The sequence below is a fragment of the Rana temporaria genome, chromosome 12, assembly GCF_905171775.1.
Source record: "Rana temporaria chromosome 12, aRanTem1.1, whole genome shotgun sequence".
In the NCBI taxonomy this organism is placed as follows: Eukaryota; Metazoa; Chordata; class Amphibia; order Anura; family Ranidae; genus Rana; species Rana temporaria.
The window spans coordinates 124484870-124510001 of NC_053500.1; the positions used below are offsets into that span (position 1 = coordinate 124484870).

The 25132-nt window shown below is 46.6% G+C and overlaps 2 protein-coding genes across 2 annotated transcripts in view; one reads left to right on the plus strand and one right to left on the minus strand.

The window, feature by feature from the left end:
- The window catches only part of MYL9 (myosin light chain 9), a 43767-nt gene extending 34052 nt beyond the window's left edge, over positions 1–9715 (minus strand). Inside the window, exon 1 of the mRNA XM_040330528.1 lies at positions 9633–9715. The gene's annotated coding sequence lies outside the window, so the exon portion shown is untranslated. The remainder of the gene's footprint in view (positions 1–9632) is intronic.
- The window catches only part of LOC120918761 (phosphatidate phosphatase LPIN3-like), an 87773-nt gene continuing 72322 nt past the window's right edge, over positions 9682–25132 (plus strand). Inside the window, exon 1 of the mRNA XM_040330525.1 lies at positions 9682–9763. Coding sequence (XP_040186459.1) covers positions 9713–9763 — 51 coding nt within the window. The 5' untranslated portion in view covers positions 9682–9712. The remainder of the gene's footprint in view (positions 9764–25132) is intronic.

A 25132-nucleotide genomic window follows, 5' to 3' on the forward strand; every position in this document is an offset into this window, starting at 1 on the left:
GGTTGGGTGAGCTGTGGTTGTGTCACGAATGTCACGTCTACCCCAATGTAGGTGGCCAGACACTATAGCTAGCTACTGTGTGCTTCACCTATAGCAGCCCCCTTTCCCCTAAAGGCAAGCAGGCCTACCGGTACTTTGTTGCCCCCCAGGACGTATACACAATGCTATAGTGACTGGCCACCACGCTAGGGCAGATGCAAACAAACATACTACTTGCAGTTATCAGACAGATAACATGGTTCTATGACAGTCCAGTTTAAAGAATAGTTCAATATCCAAACAAATTATAGTCCAGGTAAAAGGCAGGCAGAGTTCAGGGAATAGTCCTATATCCGATCCGGGTCATACACAGGGAAATCCAGACTACCAAAGCAGGACAGACAAACGGGAGGCTTAAACAGGAACAATGCAGGTATACTGTCTATATCACAAGCACTCCTTTTATTCCCAAAGAAGACATATCGGTCGTAGTGGGATCAATTGTGAACTCCAGACTGAACTATGCGAATGCCCTTTACCTCGGACTCCCAAAGTACCAAATCGCTCGTCTGCAAATCGTTAAAAATACGGCCGCCAGACTTGTCACTGGGAAAAAGCCCTGGGAATCAATCTCACCTTCACTAAGAACCCTTCACTGGTTGCCAGTAAAAGACATAATTGCTTTTAAAGCACTCTGTCTAACCCATAGATGTATCCATGGGAATGCTCTCCATTATCTATGCGAAAAAATAAAAGCTCATAATCCCAATCGCGTTCTGCGATCCACCAATCAAAATCTTCTTCAGATACCGAAAGCCAGATACAAGTCCAAAGGAGATAGAAGATTCGCAGTCCAAGGTCCCAGACTATGGAACGCTTTACCAACCAGCATTCGGTTGGAGGAGAACCACTTAGCCTTCAGGAGAAAGATCAAGACTCATCTCTTCTGATATCAAAAGAGACAGGAACATCAAGCGCCCAGAGGCGATTAAGTTTGCATGTGTCGCGCTATATAAGTTTCTCATTCATTCATTCATTCATTCAGAGTGTTCGGTTTGCTTATAATGGGTGACTGACCATATCTATCACCTTGCAGGTGGACACAAACAGGGATTCAACACCTGGAAGCTGGAATAAGGAGCAGGAGCACAAAAGTGACCCTGAGAGGTTGATTGACATCCTATTTGACGGTGCCTGCAAAGTTCTGAAGCCTACTCTGCTTGGTAAAGCCAGCAGCTCATCTCCCCATTCTTCCCACTAACCACCAAAGCAAAGAACATTTCTCCCATTGACCTCGGATAAATTGGTTTAGCTAGGCCTGAAAATGATTTCATGGGTTCCTCTGGTGTAAGGAAGTTGAAGAAGACTGGTGTATAGGCAGAAAACTCATCTCAACCATGACCCCAATTACGCAGTTCATGAAAAATGAGTGAGCAAAAAATTGATTGGTTAAACCCAACAATGCTTTTATAAACACTGCTTTTCATTCATAGTAGAGCTTCACAAATGCACAATTTGTCAATTATTTAGAAAGGTTTAATGCAATAGAACACTTTTATTAGTGACATAGAAAATGTATTTATGAAGGTCTCAAAATAAATACAGTTCAAGTGGAAATGGACCCTTCTATCCCTTTTAGCCAAGGAAGCTCCCATCTTAGCCTCTGTTTGATCTGCGACTGCCATGGTGCTGTACATGTGATCAGTTATGACACCAGCCATTCGATGAAATGCAATTTGGTTGAAAGCACAAGCAATACGAGACATTCTCTTGGGGCACACATTGGGAGAACTCTGTGATCGATGTGTCTGTCGGACACAGCTGATCATAAATCGAGGTAAAGGGCCAATCACAGTGGTTCTTTACTATTTGAGAAAAATGTGTATATCCAGGACGCTCCAAGCATTTGAATCCTGACAGATAAAGTCTGTGTTGGAGAGGGTAGGAAATCGTCACACACTTTAGGCAGCACTCAGGGAGACAAGCAATCTCTAATGGAAACAGAAAAACAAACAAGGCACCTCTAAGTGCAGAAGTATAAAACTTTTAATATCCCCTAAAGGGGTTAAAAACACTTACAAGATGGTGGATGAAACAGGCATGTAGCAGGTAACTGCATTCCAGTGGCAGGGCAGTCCCAGTCTGTGATGGCAAAGCTTTCAGGGAAGTCCACGAGATAACAGCCAACTTGTACTGTGAGCGTTCAGGGGACACAATAGTGCTGGAGCCTGGGGATGATGTCAGAGGAAGCAAGACAAAAACCAGCATGGAAAACAAACAGGAAGTGTATCATAAAGGTAGGACGCGTTTCGGAACAGCTCATTGGTTCCTTCTTCAGCCAGGAACCAATGAGCTGTTCAGAAACGTGTCCCGCCTCTATGACACACTTCCTGTCCACTTCCTGTTTGTGTTCCATGCTGGTTTTTGTCTCGCTTCCTCTGACATCATCCCCAGGCTCCAGCACTATTGTGTCCCCTGAATACTCACAGATTTGCTAGGACGACATGTACGCCCCCGCCCATATTCGGACAGACCATTACCCCTAGCACCAAATTCAAAAGTCTCGGAATCATTTTTGGCTCCGACATGACAATGGATGCACAAATTGGGTCAGTAGTCAGCGGATCTCGCCATCTCCTGCGTCAACTACGAAGACTCGTTCCCTTCATTCCTGGAAAAAGACACCACAGTAGTGGTGGGAACACTAATCAACTCCAGGCTCGACTATGCTAACTCTCCCAAAATACCAGATTGCCCATCTTCAAGTCGTCCAGAACACGGCGGCACGACTGGTAATAGGGAAAAAAACCCTGGGAATCAAATCTCCCCCTCCCTGAGGTCCCTCGATTGGCTGTCCGTCAAGGACCGAGTCACATTCAAGGCCCCCTGCCTGACACACAAATGTGTACATGGAACCGCCCCCCAATATTTATGCGAGAAAATAAAATACCACAACCCCAATCTCCGATCAACCAACCAAAATCTACTACAAATCCCCAAGACCCGCTACAAGAGCAAAGGAGAACGAAGATTTGCAGTCCAAGGACCTCGAGTGTGGAACGTGTTACCAACTAATATCCGAACGGAAGAGAATCCCAGGGCCTTCAGGAAAAAACTCAAGACCCATCTTTTCTGAAGGCTAAATAGAAGGAAAATGGATGCCAAGCGCCTTGAGGCGATTCAGTTCGGATTTGTACCGCTATATAAGTTATTCACTCACTCACTAATTTGATTTAGCATTTATTGCCCATATGATCATAGCCTTAGAAAGAGACTGCCGAGTTAACCCTGCCATGCAAGAGAGGCTGTCCTTTTTTAAAAAGAATGGTCTTTAACCAGCACCTCTGCTATTCATTTTGTTATAGAACGGCACAGAGGAGAAACCATAGAGAAAAGATGTTGGCTATATTCTGCAGACTGTTTCCCTTCCTATTATTGCATTGTTTTCCATGTTTTGGAACCAGTTACAAGCGCTGTCATCTGTTGTTTTCATATTGCCAATAGAGCTGCTTCCTAAATGTCATTTCAACCATAAACTGAAAAAATAACAATTTGGGCTCAGTGACAAAATATTTGCTGTCAGTACTAAAGAGGCGCCTAATACGCGATCGGCATGAGCTTAATATTGTAATGACGTTAACATGTCTGCAGAGACACTGGAATATGTCAAATGTTTGGGTGTCAGCTGTATTGCCAAATGAAATATTTCAGGTATGAAACTCACCCCTCTCCTCCCTCAACAAATGTAACAAGCCTAGCCATCCACAAACATTTGTATCCATTCCCTGTATATATCATACAGCAACAGAAGACATAAAATTGTGTTTTCAGTTGATCTTAAAGTAGGGTGACCAGACATCCCCAGTTTCATGGGACAGTCCCCTGATTGAGGACACTGTCCCCGGACCAAGTCTGTCCCTGGTTTTGTCCCCAGATTGGATTTAATAGGGGGCAGGGGCAATTTCAAAGACAGTCAGTGCAGAATTAAAATAAAAAAAATTGAATTACACACCCCCCCCCCCCGCTCCACCTCTCCTACTAGCATAGGGGGGGTTGTATTTTTCCCATCATCTGAGCCCCTTTCTGATGATCATGTGCTGGTCGGAGGGGAGGGAATATTTATTCCGTTTCGGGCGCTTGCTTATTCAGCTTCGCTCGCGTGTTCTTCTGCCTTGGCTCAAATCCAAGCCAGCCACCTGCCTATCTCCTTGCCTTCCCTGGCGGAGTGATCTTCCTCCGCTCCCCATTCAATAGTAGCCGGGGCCCGAAGAGTAAGGCTCCATTCACATCTAGGAAGACAAATTTGTGGCGTTTTGTCCCGCGAATTGCGGCGGCAAATAGCGGCATTTTGTACCGCGATTTGCGGCGACAAAACGCCGCGATTGTCCGCCTAGATGTGCTCCTAGATGTGCCCCTCTATGGAGATGGTTCCCGAACGCCGAAAGCCGCCTGAAAAAAAGGTCCGGGACCTTTTTTCAGGCGGCAGGCGTTCGGCGTGGAGATGTGAACCATCTCCATAGAGGGCAATGTCTTTTCATCCCTCTGGCGGCAGCGGCGTCGCACTACAGGCGACAAAACGCCTAGATGTGAATGGGGACTAAGACTTGAGAGGCTGTGAGGCGGGTGGCGACGGGCAGAGAGTCGCTGATTGTTGCCATTACTAGTAAAGAAAAAATATGTCCCCGGATTTCATTTTCAAAATCTGGTCACCTTATCTTAAAGTGATGTGATGAACAGACCTGGGCAGGGATCTCTCTTTAGTGCAGGGGAGTCAAACTCAATTTCATCGTGGGACGCATCAGCATCGATTGTTTTCAAAAGGGTCAGTTGTATCTGTAAGATTAGATGTTAAGAGCCACCCCACTATCAGAAGTTGAGTCCCCCACTCTCCCTTACATCACAGTGCACCCCCCTTTCCTTATGCTGCTGCTGGGAAGAAGCTGGATGCATTTAAAGCAGAAAGTAGGCATCTGGAGGAAGACCAGAGGAGGTCTGGAGCTCTCCTGCAGCTGCAGGAGAGGTGCGAGGGCCACATGAATTGGCATGGAGGGCCGGATTCGGCCCGCGGGCCTTGTGTTTGACACCTGTGCTTTAGTGGATTAGCAAAAATCATTCCACTTTACGCATAAATCTTCTATTTCCTGCTATTACCAGGGAAAAAAAATTAAACTCCTCTCTAGATGGTACAGGGACCCTCAAACTCTTCATAAAATGTTTCCGTCCGTATCTCCCTTATGCTGGAGATGTGTCGCGGCGGAGGGAAGCTGCCAGGGATGGACTGGCCATCGGGACTTCAGGGAGTTTCCCGGTGGGCCGATGGCTCAGTGGGCCGGCTTCAGTGACAGCTGACCGCTGCTCCTCTGTCTCTCCCTCCCCGCAGCGCTCACCGGGGGGGGGCAGAAGCAGGCCTGGGAGTTTCTCACTTCTGCATAATCTTGTCCCATAAGGGGGGGCACTGAACTGATCCTTTCCCCCGGTGAAATAATGTCTAGGGGGAGAGGAGGCTTGGGTGGCCAGGGGGGGGTGCTGTAGTTGTCCGGCCGCCATGGGAGAGACCTGTCAAAGTGGGCCAGTCTGGATGAAGTCCAGGGCCAAATTGTTGTCCCAGTCCAGCCCTGGAAGCTACTTACACGTTTGGTGGGACTGTGCTGCAGTACAACCCCTATGGTCGCAGGTTTTTGCCATATATAATAGCCTTTATGACCAAAAATGATCGCCCACCCCAGAAGTAGCCTTGCTGTCCATGCTCCCTGGGTTGATAGCCTCTCAAAAGAGCTCCCTTGCTGCGTTTTTTCCTATCAGTCGCTAGACAACTCATACCCTTGTTTTTGAAAACCACTACCACTCCATTCCTGGCGGTCTGGGTCTCCATGGTCAATGATATCATGCGCATGGAGGAGATGATAGCCTTAGACAATGATACCTTCGATAAATTTAAGGTCCTTTGGCTTCTCTGGATCGACTACTCTACCTCTGATTCCCTGAAAGTGAGGTTGGCATCTCATAGCCAGCCCGGATTTGTCTCCTAATTCCGCTACGCGGGTTTGTTACACCAAGGTCTGCAGTGCAGCATGGTGTGACACAATCCACTTTCCTGGTTCCTTCATGGCAGCATACACTTGGGGAATATGCTGTCATGAATAGGCACCAGGAAAGGAAAATTACGGAAAGGTAAGTATTCAATTTTCCATTTTCCTGGTGCCTTTCCTTGGCAGCATATTCCCCAATGCGTATGCTGTCATAGATATGCACGAGGAAAGGAAAATTACGGAAAGGTAAGTATTTTGTTTTCCACTTTCCTGGTGCCTATCCATGGCAGCATATGCACAGGGAATATGCTGCCATGGATATGCACCAGGAAAATTGAATACTTACCTTTCCGTAATTTTCCTGGAGCCTATCCATGGCAGCATACACATGGGGAATATGCTGCCATGGATAGGCACCAGGAAAGGTAAGCATCTGCACCGCTGTCGTCACACACCACTGGCTGCTTTTTAGGTCAACTTCTGGTATAAGCGAGTCCTTAATTCTTTCATTGTTTTTACATTGTATTAAGGAAGTATGACCACTTTGTTACGATTTTGTCATTTCCCCAGGAGTTATGCCACATACACACGGTCGGATTTTACGATGGTAAAAGTCCGATGGGAGCTTTTCATCTGATATTCCGACCGTGTGCATGCCCCATCTGACTTTTTCCGTCGGAAATTCGGACGGACTTATATAACATGTTCTCTATTTTTCAGATGGAAAAAATTCCTATCGGAAAATCCACTCGTCTGTATGCTTGTCCGACGCACTAAAAACCATGCATGCTCAGAATCAAATACGAGACGGAAGCGATATGTCTGGTAAAACTAGCGTTCGTAATGGAGATAGCACATTCGTCACGCTGTAACAGACTGAAAAGCGTGAATCGTCTTTAACCAAACTTTTACTAACACAAGGATCAGCAAAAGCAGCCCAAAGGGTGGCGCCGTTGGAATTGAACTTCCATTTTATTCTGCCGTTTTACGTCACCGCGTTTTGGAAAGTCCGAATTTGGTGTGAACGTGTGTATGCAAGACAGCTTGAGCGGAATGCCTTCGGAAAAACCATCCGAGTTTATTCTGATGGAAAAAACAGTCGTGTGTTCAGGACTTTAGGCAGAAATGGCGACACCATTATTGATTTCTTAAGCCACGTACACACAACCATTTTTCGGGATGTAAAAAATGTAATTTTTAATGGTCTTAACCTGATTTTTGGTAAATCAGCCTTGCCTATACACGATCGTGAAAAAAAAAATGCTCTAGCAAAGAGCGGTGACGTACAACACGCACGACGGCACTATAAAGCGCATGGCGCCACCAGTGGGGCTGCTTTTGCGTTAATAAAAGAAGATTCATACTTTTCAGTCTTCGTGCTTTTCTGTCTGTTACAGCGTGATGAATGTGCTATCTCCATTATGAACGCTAGTTTTACCAGAAGGAGCGCTCCTGTCTCATAACTTGCTTCTGAGCATGCGCATTTTTTTCACGTCATTAAAGGAACACTAAAGGCAATTTTTTTAAAATAACAAACATGTTATACTTACCTCCACAGTGCAGCTCGTTTTGCACAGAGTGGCCCTGAATCCTGTCTTCTGGGGTCCCTCGGCGGCTGTCTCGGCTCCTCCTCGCAAAAGCTTTCCACCTTCATGCGAGCGAGCTTGCATAGTGGAAAGCTTTTGTGGGCGCGCTCCCGTGATACAGCGGCGGGCATAGCCGCCGACTGTATCACTCGGTGCCGCCCCCCCCGGCGCGCCGCGTCATCGGATGTGATTGACAGCAGCGCCAGCCAATGGCTACGCTGCTATCAATCCGTCCAGCCTAGCCAATCAACGGCCAGGCTGGGAACCGAAGAGGACCACGAGGACGCGAGCTGGACTTTCGAGGGGTAAGGTAAGTAAAACGGGGGTTCGGGGGCGGTTCCATCGGATGTTTTTTCACCTTAACTTCTTGAGACATGCGCTATAGGCGAATGACGGCTACAGCGCGGATCTGAATATCCAACTGGACGTCAATTGACGTCCGCCCCTTTGGGCGCTCCAGAGCGCGCAGCGGGGAACTTCTGTGTTGGCCGTGTCCCTTGGACACAGCCAATTACAGATCGCCGCGAACGGCCAATCAGAGTGGCCGTTTGCGATGCGATCTGTGCGGCCAATGAGAGATGATCTCATATGTAAACATATGAGATAATTTCTCATTGCCGGCTCTCACAGAGACAGCGTCCTGTCTCTGGAGAGGAGACCGATCTGTGTCTCTTGTACATAGATCGGTCACCCCCCCCAGTCACCCCCCCTCCACCTACAGTTAGAACACTATGCAGGGAATACATTTAACCCCTTCCTCACCCCCTAGTGTTAACCCCTTCAATGCCAGTCACATTTATACAGTAATTAGTGCATATTTATAGCACTGATCGCAGTATAAATGTGAATGGCGCCAAAAATGTGTCAAAAGTGTCTGATGTGTCCGCCATAACATCGCAGTCCCAATAAAAATCGCAGATCGCCGACATTTCTAGTAAAAAAAATAAATAATAAAAAATAATAATTCTGTCCCCTATTTTGTAGGCGGTATAACTTTTGCGCTTATTGCGATTTTTTTTTTTTTAATTGCCATATTTATTATAGCAACAAGTAAAAAATATTGTATTTTTTTTTCAAAATTGTCGCACTTTTTGGTTTATAGCGCAAAAAATAAAAACCGCACAGGCGATCAAATACCACCAAAAGAAAGCTCTACTTGTGGGGAAAAAAGGGACGTCAATTTTGTTTGGGAGCCACGTCGCACGGCCGCGCAATTGTCAGTTAAAACAACGCAGTGCCAAAAGCTGAAATTTCACCTGGGCAGGAGGGGGGTATATGTGCCCAATAAGCAAGTGGTTAATGCATAGGATGCATTAAGGTGAAAAAACATTTACCTTTACAACCCCTTTAAAGCCTACACACGATCGTTTTTTACGACGTTAAAAATTAGAGCATGTTCTACATTTTTAATGCCCATTTTTTACGTCGTGAAAAATGCTCTGGAGCCCACACACGATCGTTTTAAATGACATAAAAAAAAACGTCATTTTTTACAACCCGAAAAATGGTCGTGTGTACGCGGCATAAGAGTAATAAAAAGCCAGTACATTCGTCTTGCTAATAACCATACGGAACCAAAATAGCAGTTTTGTCTGCGGTTGACCTTTAAAAAACTACAAGATAGTTCATAAAGTGAGTATGAGTTGAATATTACATTCTATAAACTAGGATTTTTACTGTGTAGCTGATCAAGGTTCAAATCCATAGACATTTTGCGATGACAAATCTTCCAACTTGGCACCGTCCCTGTAGATTACCTATACTGGTTCATTGAACCGCCCCCTCCTGCAAAATTCCCTACTCTATTTCATACAGACACTGCAATGCTCTGTTAACATGAGAGAACTGTATTAAATGCTGGACTAGTTCTGTGTGTCACTCATTAGCACAAATTTCTTGCTTTTTTTTGTAAATTTGAAACCGTCAAGATATCATACTACTTCCTAAAGAGCTTTAAGAGCTTTCTGTGCTGGAAATAGGTGAGAATATTCTTCTAGACCCTATTGATTTATATAGTATATGGTGTTGTTTGCCTTACCTGTGCTTATGTCTGCCTCTGTGCCTCTCCTGTGATCTGTGCGGTGGGAGTGACTAGTATGAGATCATTGCCGACAGGTAATGGGAGGGATCCAGGAAGGTGTAGGACAAAGTATAAGGAGCACGCCTAAGGTAAGCTGTTCAATGTATAGGGCTGGGGTGCGGTGGACGGTTTGAAGGGTATATTTAATTTAAGGCTATGCTGTGTTCCTTTTATTATTTTTTTAATTATATTAAATGTTCATTAATGTTTAATGATGCTTTGTAACAGATGGTGGAAAGGTGCATGGTTCATTTTTAAAGCTACTGCCTTTAGTATTGTCAGTGAAGGTACCTATTATTATTATCCGGGTTATGGTTAGGGATGAGCTCCGGCGTGTTCGCACACTCCACGTGCAGAGCCCGCCACGAAGTCGGCACGTCGCTGCGCTAATCACAGGCAGGGAGACATTGTCCCTATGCGTGGATGCAGAGATCGGGACAATGTCTCCCTGCCTGTGATTAGCGCAGAACAGTGCCGACTTCCTGCCAGGCTCTGCACGTGGACTGTGCGAACACGCCGGCGCTCATCCCTAGTTATGCTATATCTAGTATAAGGATGAGCTCTGGCGTGTTCGCCAGGAAGTGTGCACGGCGCTGCGCTAATAACAGCCAGGGAGACATTTCACGATTCCTGCAGCCGAGCATCGGGACAATGTCTCCCTGGCTGCGATTAGCACAGCGCCGTGCTCACCTCCTGGCGGGCTCTGCACGTGGAGTGCGCGAACACGCCGGCGCTCATCCCTAGTTATGCTATATCTAGTAGTAGTTGGTCACATTTAACTGGACCCCTTCTGTAATGTTAAAGATGTTTCGCCCTTCATCCAGAACTGAAAAGCTACTTATAAAGTGGTGAATAGTCTGCAACACTATGGAAAAGGTCCAGCTGAATGTAAATACCTACTGTTAGCTATACTGGTCTGCCTCCCTAAATAGCACAATATTTGCATCGCCTATATCTGCAAAGCAAATCAAGCTATCCATCCTCAGCAGCAGACATTTCTAATAATAAAGGGACATATTGACACATGTTCAAGGATCATGGAATGCTTTAGCCACGGTTCACACTAGAGGCGGTGAGAATTCGCTGCAAATCTGCATCAGAATCGCAAGCCTGTTCATGCAAACTCATTGCATAGTGTATGTTAAAGCAGAGTTCCTGCCTGTTTTTTTTAAAAGTCATCAGCTACAAATACTGCAGCTGCTGACTTTTAAAATAAGGACACTTACCTGTCCAGGGAGCCCGCGATGTCAGCACCTGAAGCCGACCTGTCCCTCGGCTCTCGGGTGCTGCCGCCGCCATCTTTGGTAAGGGAATCAGGAAGTGAAGCCTTGGGGCTTCACTTCCTGCCTGGTTCCCTACTGTGTATGCGCAACTTGCGCTGCGTGATCCCACTGGTCCTTTCTGTCTTCTGGGCCCTGTGTGTCTCCCAGAAGACAGCGGGGGAGACGGAAAAGGCACCAGAAGTGGTGTAGATACCCGCAGGTGGCTCGATATCTATGCTCGGAAGTGGGACCAAAATACCTGTATTAGGCCCCTTTAACATTGGAGCTGGAGCCGCGCTGGCGGTATAGCACGCTAAAAATAGCGGCGCTATATGACAGGATTTCCGCGGGAATCGGCCGCTAGCGGTGCGGTATTAACCCCCGCTAGCGGCCGATAAAGGGTTAATACCGCCCGCAATGCGCCTCTGTAGAGGCGCATTGCGGGTGGTATTGCCGCGGTTTCCCATTGTTTCAAATGGGAAGGAGCGGTGAAGGAGCGGTATACATGCCGCTCCTCTCACCGCTCCAAAGATGCTGCTGACAGGAGATTTTTTTTTCTCTCCTGCCAGCGCATCGCCTCAGTGTGAAAGCCCTCGGGCTTTCACATTGAGTAGGCAGTGAAGGATTTTTTCAGGAGGTATAGTAGCGCTATTTTTAGCGCTGTACCGCCTGAAAAACTCCTCAGTCTGAAAGGGGTCTTAGACAGGTATCTGCTCCCCTCTGAAAGGTGCAAAATGTGATATCAGAGGGGGGGAGAATTGTGAAAAGTGGAAGTTCAATTTTTGGGTGGAACTCCGCTTTACCGACACCCCTCAATCAGTTTGCAAAACGCAGATGGATCACAGTGATCCGACTATGGTGCGGACAAAAAAAAAGGTCATGCGCGAGTAGTCCGAATGAGATGCAAATTCAGCCGTAGAGTTTATATGGCTGAATTTGCATTGCACAAACATCGCATGTGATCTGCCCAGCAATGCGGTGCGAATCACATGCAATGCCTTAGCCCTGGTTCACACTGACCTGGGTGAATGAAGCCGCACGATTTCACTCCCGCATGTCAGTCCCGATTTCGGCGGCTATTTTACAGACATCTGTGCGAGTTTCTGCATAGATGTCAATGGAAATCGCACTCTGAAATCGCAAAAAGTAGTACAATAACTACTTTTTGAAACCCGTGCGGCGTCTTAAATGCAGCGTCGCAGCGATTAAGACAGTGCCATTGCCGCCGATTTAACATGTCAATTTGCATGTCAAAACGCACCAATGTGAACCGGGGCTTAAACTCATGAACTCAACTCATGCTGATTACGGCTACATTCGTGTTTAGCCACACTGCGAAAAAACAAGCAGCAAGAATCTACTGATTTCTGCAGCTGGGATTGACAGCTGAGGCCGTACTGTCCAAAAGACAGGCTGTCAACGGCCGCAGCTGTTTGTGACTGTTCGCACAGCCAGCAATTTCCTTCGTTGTGGGCAGTCAAGAGCAGCCGCCAACAGCCTGTCTTTGCTCTGTACTGTAAGTGGCTGCAGCTATCCATACAGTGCTGTCAATTCCAGCTGCAGAGATCTGTAGATTCTTGCTCCTGGGATTCATAGCACGGCCAAACGCTCGTGTGAATGCAGCTTTATTTACTACGTTGCATTGTAACCTTCAGTGCTGTCACACTTTCAATGACAATTGCCCGGTCATGCTACACTGTAACCATGTGACATTTTAATAATTTTCTTCACACAAATAGAGCTTTCTTTTGGTGGTATTTAATCACTTCTGGCTTTTGCATTAATTCCTAAAAAAAAAAAAGACCAAAAATTTTTTTTTCCTTAGTTTCTGTCACTAAATCTTGTAAATACGTAATTTTTCTCCTTCACTGATGGGCGCTGATGAGGCTGCACTGATGGGCACTGATTAGGTAGCACTCATAAGGAGGCACTAATATCCTGCACTTATAAGCACTGAAATGTGGCACTGGGTGGCATTGATGGGCAGCCACGATGGGCAGCACAGACTGGCATCACTAATGGCCACTAATTGCTGGAACTTGTGGGCACTGATTTCTGGCACTTGTGGGCAAAGTTAGGCACTGATTGCTGGCAGTGGTGGGGACACATTGCTGGCACTTAATTGTAATCAGGGCACTGATGCCATACATCTATCCCCTATTTTGTAGACGCTATAAATTTTGCACAAACCAATCAATATACACTTATTGGGATTTTTTATCAAAAATATGTAGCAGAATACATATTGGCCTAAATTGATGAATAAATAATTTTTGATATATATATTATTTTGGATATGTGTTATAGCAAAAAGTAAAAATTTTATTTTTTTCAAAATTGTCTTTTTTGTTCAAAGCGCAAAAAATAAAAAACGCAGACAGGTTCAAATACCACCAAAAGAAATCTCTATTTGTGGGAAAAAAAGGACGTAAATTTTATGTGGGTACAGCATCGCACGACCGCGCAATTGTCGGTTAAAATAACGCAGTGCCGTATCGCCAAAAATGACCTGGTCATTAAGGGGGTAAATCCTTCCAGGGCTGAAGTGGTTAAGCAGGATTTACTTGGAACTTTCACAGCATGTTGAAGAACTGGTTTTCTGTAAATTGTATCTGACATATGACTTTAACCACTTGCTTACTGGGCACATATACCCCCCTCCTGCCCAGGTGAAATTTCAGCTTTCGGCACTGTGTCGTTTTAACTAACAATTGCGCGGTCGTGCGACGTGGCTCCCAAACAAAATTGACGTCCTTTTTTCCCCACAAGTAGAGCTTTCTTTTGGTGGTATTTGATCGCCTGTGCGGTTTTTATTTTTTGCGCTATAAACAAAAAAGTGCGAGAATTTTGAAAAAAATACAATATTTTTTACTTCTTGCTATAATAAATATCCCAATTTAAAAAGAAAAAAAACACATTTTTTTTCTCAGTTTAGGCCGATACGTATTCTTCTACATATTTTTGGTAAAAAAAAAAAAAAAAAATCGCAATAAGCGACTGGTTTGCGCAAAAGTTATAGCGCTTACAAAATAGGGGACAGAATTATTATTTTTTATTATTTATTTTTTTACTAGAACTGGCGGCGATCTGTGATTTTTATTGGGACTGCGATGTTATGGCGGACACATCGGACACATTTTTGGCGCCATTCACATTTATACTGCGATCAGTGCTATAAATATGCACTAATTACAGTATAAATGTGACTGGCATTGAAGGGGTTAACACTAGGGGGTGAGGAAGGGGTTAAATATGTTTCCTAGAAAGTGTTCTAACTGTGTGGGGGGAGGGGGTGACTGGGGGGGGTGACCGATCTGTGTCTCTATGTACAAGGGACACAGATCGGTCTCCTCTCCAGAGACAGCACCGCTGTCTCTGTGTAAAACGGCAATGAGAGATGATCTCATATGTTTACATATGAGATCATCTCTCATTGGCCGCACAGATCGCATCGCAAACGGCCACTCTGATTGGCCGTTCGCGGCGATCTGTAATTGGCTGTGTCCGAGGGACACGGCCAACACAGATTTTCCCCGCTGCGCGCTCTGGAGCGCGCGCGGGGACCGCCCAAAGGGGCGGACGTCAATTGACGTCGTGTTGGCTTTTGGGATCCGCGCTGTAGCCGTCAATTGACGGCAGGCGGATCCCAAGTGGTTAATGAGGATACAAACTGTAGGACTTCAGCTAAGTTGGAATACAAGTACCAGGCTAACAGTGGTTTACAGTTCAAGGGAATCTCTTTGGTAAGAAAAAAAAAACAAAGCCGTTACTATATCTTAGCGTCACAGTAGTAATATTTATGTAGCCCCCTAGTGGTACTTGGATGTGTACAGAGTTTTTGTTAGTGCAGGTACATTTCCAGGCTTGACTGGCAGCCAAGTCTGTGTGGTTTTTTTTCTGGGTCAGGGTTTGAGTGACTCAGGGGGGGGCTGGGTGACTCACAGGGAGCATCACTGAGACCTCCCACTACTTTCCAGAACATGCTGGAATCTTCTTAAAAGTAAGGAGGAGAGCAGAGGTGGAGCTGCCTTAAGTATTCTGAGCAGCCCTGACCAATTCCCAAACTGTATTGGCCCCCCTTAAATACTCAGGGTCGGCACAGCTGAGGAGGAGTTGGTATCAGGTGGAAGATAGAGTGTTAGGCTGTTGTGGCCTTTGAGGGAGCTCCCCAGTCTAGGGGTTGGGGGGTGACCTTGGGCCTGGATTTGGGTGCAAACAGGACCCTCTTACAACCCACAGAGGTGTCCTGACCAGGAAGCACAGGAGGAGCAAGAGAGGACAGTGGGAGAACACTTCTGGGCAAGTCCACAGGAGTTCCATAGAGGCAGCCAGGAGGGCTTGTGAGTGATTGGGAGAGTGCAATCTGGGATGGGTGCATAGCCAGTGGAGTGGACTCTGGTGGCACGGGCAGTGGAGAGAGGCAGCTGCAGCCAGGTGGGCTGGCAGGGCCTGAAGATGTGATGCTGGGAGCAGTAGCCACGTGGACAGCTAACACTAGGACTACCTACATTTTTTGCTACACCAAATGGCCCTGCAGTCCCTGCCTGCAAAGGGCATTTGTTAAGGCCTGGCAGAGCCAGTTTCAGACCTAATCTAAAGTGCCAGCTGGTCCTGGAATACTCCAGTCCCCTGCATTCCCTACACTGGGCTGTATGTTAGATAGTCCCGAACGCTGCACTCTGTACACTGGCCTGTATGGTAGATAGTCCCGAACCCTCCACACTGTACACTGGGCTGTATGGTAGCTAGTCCCAAACCCTATACTCTGTACACTGGGCTGTATGGTAGATAGTCCCGAACCCTATACTCTGTACACTGGGCTATATGGTAGATAGTCCCGAACCCTGCACTCTGTACACTGGGCTGTTTGTTGCATACTCATAGCTAGGGTTGTCCCGATACCGATACTAGTATCGGTATCGTGACCGATACTGAGCATTTGCGCGAGTACTTGTACTCGCGCAAATGCTCCCGATGCTTCCCCCGATACTCCCCCCCCCCCCGAGAGCGGGTGGAGAGGAGGCGGAAGAGCTGGCGGAGAGGGGGCGTAGAGGGGGCGGAGCAGAGCAGTCCTCGGGTATGGAGGAGAGGAGACCTGCTGCCGCCTAGTCCCCAAAGTGGAAGCCAAGCCTCCTCGCCGCTGCCGACATCTAGTTGATTAGCGCCCGGGGAACATAACAACTTTCATTTGAATAGCTGTGTGTTCCCCACCGCGCCTCGTCATGTATAGCCCCTCCCCCTTGTCCAGGCACTTTGATAGAAACATCACCCGTTTCAGGATTGGACGGGTGATCTGTCTATCAAAGTGTCCGAGTAAGGGGGAGTGTCTATACATGACGAGGCGCGGCGGGGAACACACAGCTATTCAAATGAAAGTTGTTATGTTCCCCGGGCGCTAATCAACTAGACGGCAGCGGCGGGGGGGCTTGGCTTTCACTATGGGGACACAAGGCTGCATTTAGGGACATGGCTGCATTCAGGGACAAGGCTGCATTTGGGGACATGGCTGCATTTGGGGACAAGGCTGCATTTGGGGACAAGGCTGCATTTAGGGACATGGCTGCATTTAGGGACAAGGCTGCATTTAGGGACAAGGCTGCATTTGGGGACACAAGGCTGCATTTGGGGACACAAGGCTGCATTTAGGAACATGGCTGCATTTGGGGCCAAGGCTGCATTTAGGGCCAAGGCTGCATTTAGGGACAGGGCTGCATTTGGGGACACAAGGCTGCATTTGGGGACATGGCTGCATTTGGGGGGACATGGCTGCATTTGAGGACACAAGGCTGCATTTTAAAAAAAAAGTATCGGTAATCGGTATTGGCGAGTACATGAAAAAAAGTATCGGTACTTGTACTCGGTACTAAAAAAGTGGTATCGGGACAACCCTACCATAGCCCTTAAACACCATTGCATTCCGTGGCACATCATTACTTTCCTCAGGGTGCCCCTGAGTATTTTTCATAATCTTATCAACAACCCTAGTATAGGGGCAATACTTTGTGATGAAAACTGTTTTCTATAGTATCAAGAGATCTGAAGTCCTGAATTGGTATAGTTTGCCGTCCACTACCATACATCATACAGCCGCTTCCCTGGGGAACTCTGCTTTTAGGTTTTACCAGCCAAGCTCTTGGAATCTTACATTGATGCCTTCGATGATGATAATGGTGATGATAGGCTTGCAGTTCTGAGCTACTTGTGAGTGCACTTGGCCTGTTTTTAATTTCATGTTTGAAATCTACACTTGGATGGTCGCGCCCTCTTCTCTTCCTTTTTATAACCTTCTATATCTCCTTCATAGGCAATCTCATAGTGCCCTTTTCTCAGATCTCCTGTTCCCCATGCACTGTAAAAATATCCATGAAGTCCCTGTTGACCATTGTGGCCATTTTTGTGAGTGCCACCAGAGGCTATTTTGGGTGGATGAGTAATCGGGCAGTCAGAAAGTCTTAAAGTAGTTGTAAACCCTCTGATACTACTTTCACCTACAGGTAAGCCTACATTAAGGCTTACCTGTAGGTGCTTGCAATATCTCCTTAACCTACATGGTTAAGGAGATATTTGTAGAAAATCGGGAACCGATGTCTACGGCGCAGGCGCACTGAGAGCGCCGGGTCTTGAATGAGAAAGTGCCAGGAACGCACGCATGCACGGGGAACCATCTGTCTTTTTCCATCGGAAATTCCGATCGTGTATAAGGCATAAGGCTCTGATTATTGTCCTTGGCAATCATTAGTAGTAGGGTCACAGTCTATTCAACTATGTAGTATTCCAAGGAATAGTCTGAATAGTCCAAAATTACTGGCAGCACATCTGTCATTAGGCCCCTGGCTGTGCAGTAGATGGGTTCAAAGAGTCCTAGAGGTTTTATCTACAGTGTGCTGATCCCCTGGTTTCCCTTTATCAGGGACGGGCTCCTACATGATGGACAGTGGACCAAAGGAATGTGTGGAATCTGGGTGGGGGGGTCAGTGAAGGGAACTCTGTGTATTGCACTGTGATGTTTACAATAGACTTCATTGTAAATTCTGTACTACAATGGAGGCCCTTCACGGAAAGCTCTCTCCTACTGTATGATCATTCATTTGAAATTACCCTGAACATTAAATTATCAAACAATTTTAAGGTGCTTATGAAGATGGGATATTGGATATATTCTTCAAAGCAATGTACAGTCTTTTTATTTTTGATATCAGCTTGAGGTAGATAATCTTATTAATACATGTTAATGTTATAAAAGCCTTGTATCCATGTATTATAATAAAATAAATAAGCTGCGCTGAATGAAGTAATGTGTCAAATTCAAATAACACGTGAAAAAATATCAGAGGCAGGGAAGATAATGCGTCTGATACTACACCATAAACAATCGTGAAACATTAAAAGATGAACATAAAAAATAGGTAAATAACAAAAACTCTCAAAAGAGAAAACAGAAAAAAATATTTTCTATAAATGCCGTATTAGGCCCCGTACACACGACCAAACATGTATGCTGAAACTGGTCCGCGGACCAGTTTCAGCATACATGTTCGGTCGTGTGTAGGCGCGAGCGGGCCGAATTCCAGCAAACATTTGCCCGCCGGGCCTTTTCCCAGCAGACTAATATTCCTGGACGTGTTTTAAAACCGTCCGCTGGAATCCTGCCCACTCGGACATGTACGGTCGTCAGTACAGACCTACCGTACATGTCCGAGCGCCCGCCGTCCCTCGCATGCGTCGAATGACTTCGACGCATGCGTGGAAGCCTTTAAATGGCAGGCCCGCCCACGTCGCCGCGTCATCGTCGCGGCGACGACGCGGACACGCCCCACGTATTGATTACGCGCGGACTTCTGTACGATGGTTAGTACAGCCATCGTACAGAAGCCCTCTGGCAGACATGTACGGTGAAAACAGTCCGACGGACCGGTTTCATCGTACATGTTTGCTCGTTAGTACCCGGCCTAAGTGTCCCAATCACTCTGTTAGATACTTGAAAAGAGTGTTCCAGACCAGATAGAGTTCAAAAACAACAGTTCAGAAATGAGGATTCCTCAGCCCAATGTTCCGCAGTGACACAAAACTATATCACACAAGAAGGTGTGAGAAGAGTTGATAGGACAGGTCCTCCATCAGTCAAAATACTGCCACTTACTGAATAGCTAGATCTCTTTTTTAAGGAGATTGTATGCGCCTCAGACTTATTCCCCAGTCTCGGGTCTCTGTGCTTAAGTAGTAAAATATCCCCAGGCAGGGGAGGGCTGGGCCGGAGGGGCAGGGTGGCAATTGCCTCCCAGGCCGTTCTAACTTATGTTCAAAATGACCCGCAGCCGCTGCCCTCTATCATTTTCTTTTTTATTCTGCACTAGGAAGTTGGGCTGTTGCATTCCAGGAGTTGTAGTCCACGCTCAAGCTCCCGGTGGGTGGAAAACAGAGCAGCGCAGAGGAAACTACAACTCCCTGGGACTGGATTCTTGGAAGTAGGCAGAGGCAGTGTGTGCCAGGGAGTCGGGACGCAGGGCTGGGCGCTGGCTGCAACTTGACCCCAGGACCAGGAGCATTACCCCCCCAGGAGGCCGTGGCGTGCAAGGACCTGCTGAGCTGAGATCACTGAGGTGAGAGACTCTGACACCCCTAGCTGACCTTCCATCTCCCCCCCCCCCCCATACACCCCATGTAACCTGCACCACTGATCAGGCTGCATTGATGGGCACTGGAGTTGGCTGCACTGATGGGCACTGGTGAGGCTGCATTAAAAAAACAGGTGGGCCATGGATGATGAGCTCATTCGGCGGTTCAATGGGCCACTTGACTGGACTTGCCCCCCAGGCCTAAGGCTGCCAGCCCTCCCCTGTCCCCAGATATACTGAACAAAATGTCCTCAGTATTGGTGTTATACAGTAATTCCCCATGTAGGATGAAAAAAGGCTTCCATAGTGTAATTCATAAAAAAATTGTTTAATCATTATAAACAATATTGTACTTACAATAAGTCGTGAATGTATTAGCGTTTCAGAATGTAAACGAGCCGGCCGGCTCTGGATCGCTACCCGTAGCTTCCGGGACTAGCACAGTTGGCAGTGTGGCGCCAGCACGCCTCTCCTCCCTACGCCGTTTCGTCACAGATGACGTCTTCCTGGGGGTATTATTTGTAACTATATAGGAACATAGTGGCAGCCATTCTTCATTACATATGCAGGTTTTGCTTCTTGCTCTGCAATGCTACACAATGGTTGCGCTTTACTACTGCTTTGTAAGCTGGCTACACGCTATGCTTTCTTCTTTTTTTTTTTTTTTTGAGCTGGATAAAAAGGTGAATTATGATGATTGACAGTGTCACGTGGAATAAAATTAATGGAAAATCCAAAATTTCGCCAGAACTAGAGTAGAAGTATAGAGGGGAATCTTGTTTCCTTGACAACTGTCTTCACGTGTTTTTAACCGCATCTGATTTTCACAACATGGGAATCTGACTGGCTTTCAATGGAGCTGGATCACATATGTCCGGAGGGCGGCCATGATCTGTTTCTAAAAGGGGTCCTGTGCGATTTTGGGTTCAGTTCAGGTGCAAATTCAAGTAAAAATTTGCAACTGAACCGGTGAACAAAACTGCATCGGATTCCGGACTGCAAACCGCAGCCGGACATGTGTGAACCCAGCCTTATGCCACGCACACACACAGTCGGAATTTCCGTCAAGAATAGTTCTATGTGAGCTTTTGGTCGGAAATTCCGACCGTGTGTAGGCTCCATCTGACTTTTTCTGTCGGAATGTCTGACAAGAAAAAGCTGATTCTCAAATTTTCCGACAAGAAAAGTTCTTGTAGGAAATTCCAATTTCCATTTGTCTGTATGCAATTCCGACGCACCAAAAAACATGCATGCTCTGAATCAATTTGATGCTTGGTCGGACTCATTGAACTTCATTTTTCTTGGCTCGTTGTAGTGTTGTACGTCACCGCGTTCTTGGCGATCGGAATTTGGTGTGAACGTGTGTATGCAACACAAGTTTGAGCCAACATTCCGTCGGAAAAAAATCCATGGTTTTCATGACGGAATTTCCAATCGTGTGTACGCGGCATAAGAGGGGTTTTTCCTCATGTTGTTATATTGGAAAAATCTGCTCTCACTTCTTGTTGAGTCATAAGGACAGAAGTGAAGGGAAATCTTCCTAATGGAAGACAGCACATATGGCACAAGCCTACCCCGCCTCCACCTGAAAACTGTATGTCAACCACCTTCATCAGCTCATCCCCCACAGCTATTACGATTTGTACCACCTCCCCCTCTCTTTTGTATTGTAAGCTCCACCAGCAGGGCCCTCCTAATCCTTCTGTAACTATACTGTCTCTGATAGTTTGACAATTTGGTTGACAGCACAAGCAAAAGTGACAGTTAGCATTCCCAGCATGCTGTGAATGCAACTGGTTTAATTCCGCTTTAACTTCACCAGCAGGTGATTAGTTGCTATGGAAGAAAAGAAAAAGGAGGGCGCACCGACCTAGTGCATTATCACTTAAAGGGATTTTATTGAATAGATTAAAGCAGGAGTTCACCCTAAAAAATGTTTTTAAGAGTACGAGTAGCCGAAAGAAGGCGAACGTCGGTGCGGCTCTATACGGCGCCTGCACACCGACGTTCGGCTACTTTCGGAAAATCGTGACGCGATAGATGCGACCGTCGGAAGCCTGTCGGAAGACTGTCAATCAAGAAGGAAAGCCCAGTCCCGCAGCCCATACCCGGAAGCGGCGGAGAAGATCGCTCTCTAAAACGGTAAGTACGGCTTCGATTTAAAAAAAAACACCCGATTCCCCTAGACAAAATTAACATGAATCTAATCTTAAAAATGTTCATTTCCGGGTGAACCTCCACTTTAAAACAATAGTCATACTCACAGAGTAGAAAGACAGCGCTTATCGGACAATTATACTGGTAGACCGTATCGCCCAGCAACCACGGTAACAACACGGATCAGATGGCATCAGACCGACATTTATGGCTTACGCGTTTCAGAGGCGAACCTCTTTCATCAAAGCCTCGGTGGTCAGTAGTTGATCCCTCATGCAAGAGGCTCTCAGGTATAAATATTTATACAGATACACAAGTGAGCATGTGCGGAGATGCCCAGCCAAAGGCCCGCCCCCGTCGGCCAGACCCACCCATTGGCCCCTCAGCCACTCTTGTGCTGAGGGGTGTGGCCAGAAATTCTCCTTACCAAAAAGGAAAGGCGTTTACTATGTCTCAAGAGCTACTGCTATTCACTAAGTGGGCATTACTGTGATATACATGCAGGTCAGGTCATGTATGGTGAAGGATGGTCCTAGCAACCGATCACCAGCTTGTTGGTATGAAAAGTTAACTCCAGCAGCTCCTGCTCCTGTCCCCCATCCAAAGCTGTCCTGCCTCCTGCTCTCTGCTCTGTAATATGAAAGTTGCAGAGGAAATGGACAGATTGTATATACATGATGCAACATAGGTTGGACTTGATGGACTTGTGTCTTTTTTCGAACTCACCTGCTATGTAACATTTAAAGCCCCGTACACACGATCGGAATTTCCAATGGAAAAGGTCCGACTGACTTTTTCCATCGGAAATTCCGACCGTGTGTATGCCCCATCGGAAATTCCGATGAATTCCATTGGAGTTTAGATAGATAACATGTTCTCTTTTGCTCCGATGGAATTCCGTTGTGATTTTGGTCGGACAAAGGTCCGATCGTGTGTACAGGGCTTGTGAAAGAGGGCAGAGGACAACGCTCTGGGAGTGGGTTGATATGAATGGGGGCAGAGGACTCTGCTGTAGGTTGGAGGGGTGTTGATGTGAAGTGGGGGCCGAGGACCCAAGGTGTGGGGGGGCAGGTGCTGTGAAAGTGGTCAGAGGACACTGTTGGGTGATGTGAAGGAGGTCAGAGGACACTGCTGTGGGGTGATGTGAAGGGGGGGCAGAGGACACCACTGTGGGTTGGGAGGGGTGTTGATGTAAAGTGGGGGCAGAGGACCCAAGGTGTGGGTGGCAGGTGGTGTGAAAGGGGTCAGAGGACACCGTTGGGTGATGTAAAGGAGGTCAGAGGGCACCGCTGTGGGGTGATGTGAAGGGGGGGGGGCAGAGGACACTACTGTGGGGTGGGAGGGGTGTTGATGTGAAGGGGCAGAGGACCCCAGGTGTGGGGGGGAGGTGATGTGAAATGGGTCAGAGGACACCGCTGTGGGGTTATGTGAAGGGAGGGCAGAGGACACCACTGTGGGGTGGGAGGGGTGTTCATGTGAAGTGGGGGGGAGGTGGTGTGAATGGGGTCAGAGGACACTGTTGTGGGGTGATGGGAAGGGGGTCAGAGGACACCGCTGTGGGGTGATGTGAAGGGAGGGCAGAGGACACCACTGTGGGGTGGGAGGGGTGTTGATGTGAAGTGGGGGCAGAGGACCCAAGGTGTGGGGGGGAGGTGGTGTGAATGGGGTCAGAGGACACTGTTGTGGGTTCATGGGAAGGGGGTCAGAGGACACCGCTGTGGGTGATGTGAAGGGGGTCAGAGGACACCGCTGTGGGGTGATGTGAAGGGGGTCAGAGGACACCGCTGTGGGGTGATGTGAAGGGGGTCAGAGGACACCGCTGTGGGGTGATGTGAAGGGGGGCAGAGTACACTGCTGTGGGTGTAAGGGGAGTTGATGTGAAGGGGCAGAGGACCCCAGGTGTGGGGGGGGGGGTGATGTGAAAGGGGTCAGAGGACCCTGCTGTGAAGGGGAAGCTGTGACCTGAACTTGGGGACTGTGATTTAAAGGGGGGGGGGGGGGATGCAGTTGTGATATGTAGTGGGGCCTGAGGACACTGATATAAAAACTGGATAGTTATATACGAGGAGGTGGGTTTGATGTGAAGAGTCGCAAAAATATGTAATTTGGACCTTTGCTGAAAGAAAATGTTGCTGATTGAACCTCTGAATTTTTTAATTTAGTACCTCTACTTTACAACTAGCAGTGAAAACAAAAAAACATATATATTTTGCGGTTAGTACTTTATAGTATTTACCTTGTACTGCACTCTCACTCTTCCTTTATTGACTCCATTTGACAACTGGACTGTACAGCTGTTTGTAAAACTGTTTGACACATGGAAGCTATAGAGTTATAAAAGTTAAACGCCACTGTGACAGATCTCCCCCTACTGACAGCTGAGCATAATATCCAGCAGAGGACGACAGAGTCCGCAAACTGATAATGGATGTGTATGCACACAGTCTGACTGATATAAAAAGTTCAAGCAAATGTTTAACACATCAGTATATATATATATATATATATATATATATATATATATATATATATATATATATATATATATATAATAAAAAAGAGAGAACTTGGGGCACTGTACACAATAGTGACAATATAAAGGTTGTAAAAGAAATAAAAAATATAAAAGTAAAATACAACTTTTAATTATTCATAAAAAGAGAAATGATTTCAAATAGACCACACAAAGTGTTGTTGCGATGCTCTTTCTGACATTAGATTTTTTTTGGATGAATAATACTTTTATTTATTTTTTAAAACAAAAAAAAATTCTGCAATACTTTACTAACAACAATAAAAACCTATACTATTAAAGCTTAACTCCAGGAAATCTGAAAATCCTCCTTTACAGTGAGCCACGCTCCTGTAAATGTTCGTTTACACACCGAACCCGGTTTGGCCCTGCACCTGCCCTCTCCTCATTGGCTTACTGGCTGTGATTGACAGCACCAGGAGCCAAAGGCTTCCGCTGCTGTGTGGGCCAACGAGGAGAGAGAACTGGGAGAGCTGCTGCTCTCTTGTACATTACTGGATGGGGACGGGGCTCAGGTAAGTATAGGGGGGGGGGGGGGCTGCACCCAGAAGGTTCTTTACCTTAATGCATATAAAACCTTCTGCCTTTAAAACTACTTTAACTGCTCATTTAGTAAAATAAAGTAAAAAAAGAAAAAGAAAGTAAAATAACTGTATTTTACTGTATTTATTCTAGTGCATACTGCCATGTAATGATCTGACAGTTATCTGTCCCGCCCACCCCCTGCCCTTTTTTCCCTCTCCTGACTCTCATATAAAACCATTCCCCTTGTATTACTCCATTGGTTTGAAGAAGGAGTGACTGGGCATGCTCCGAAACGTGTCCCGCCCACTCTGACATCACTTCCGGTTGCCTGCGTTCCACGCTGTCCCTGGCAGAACGGCTCTCACT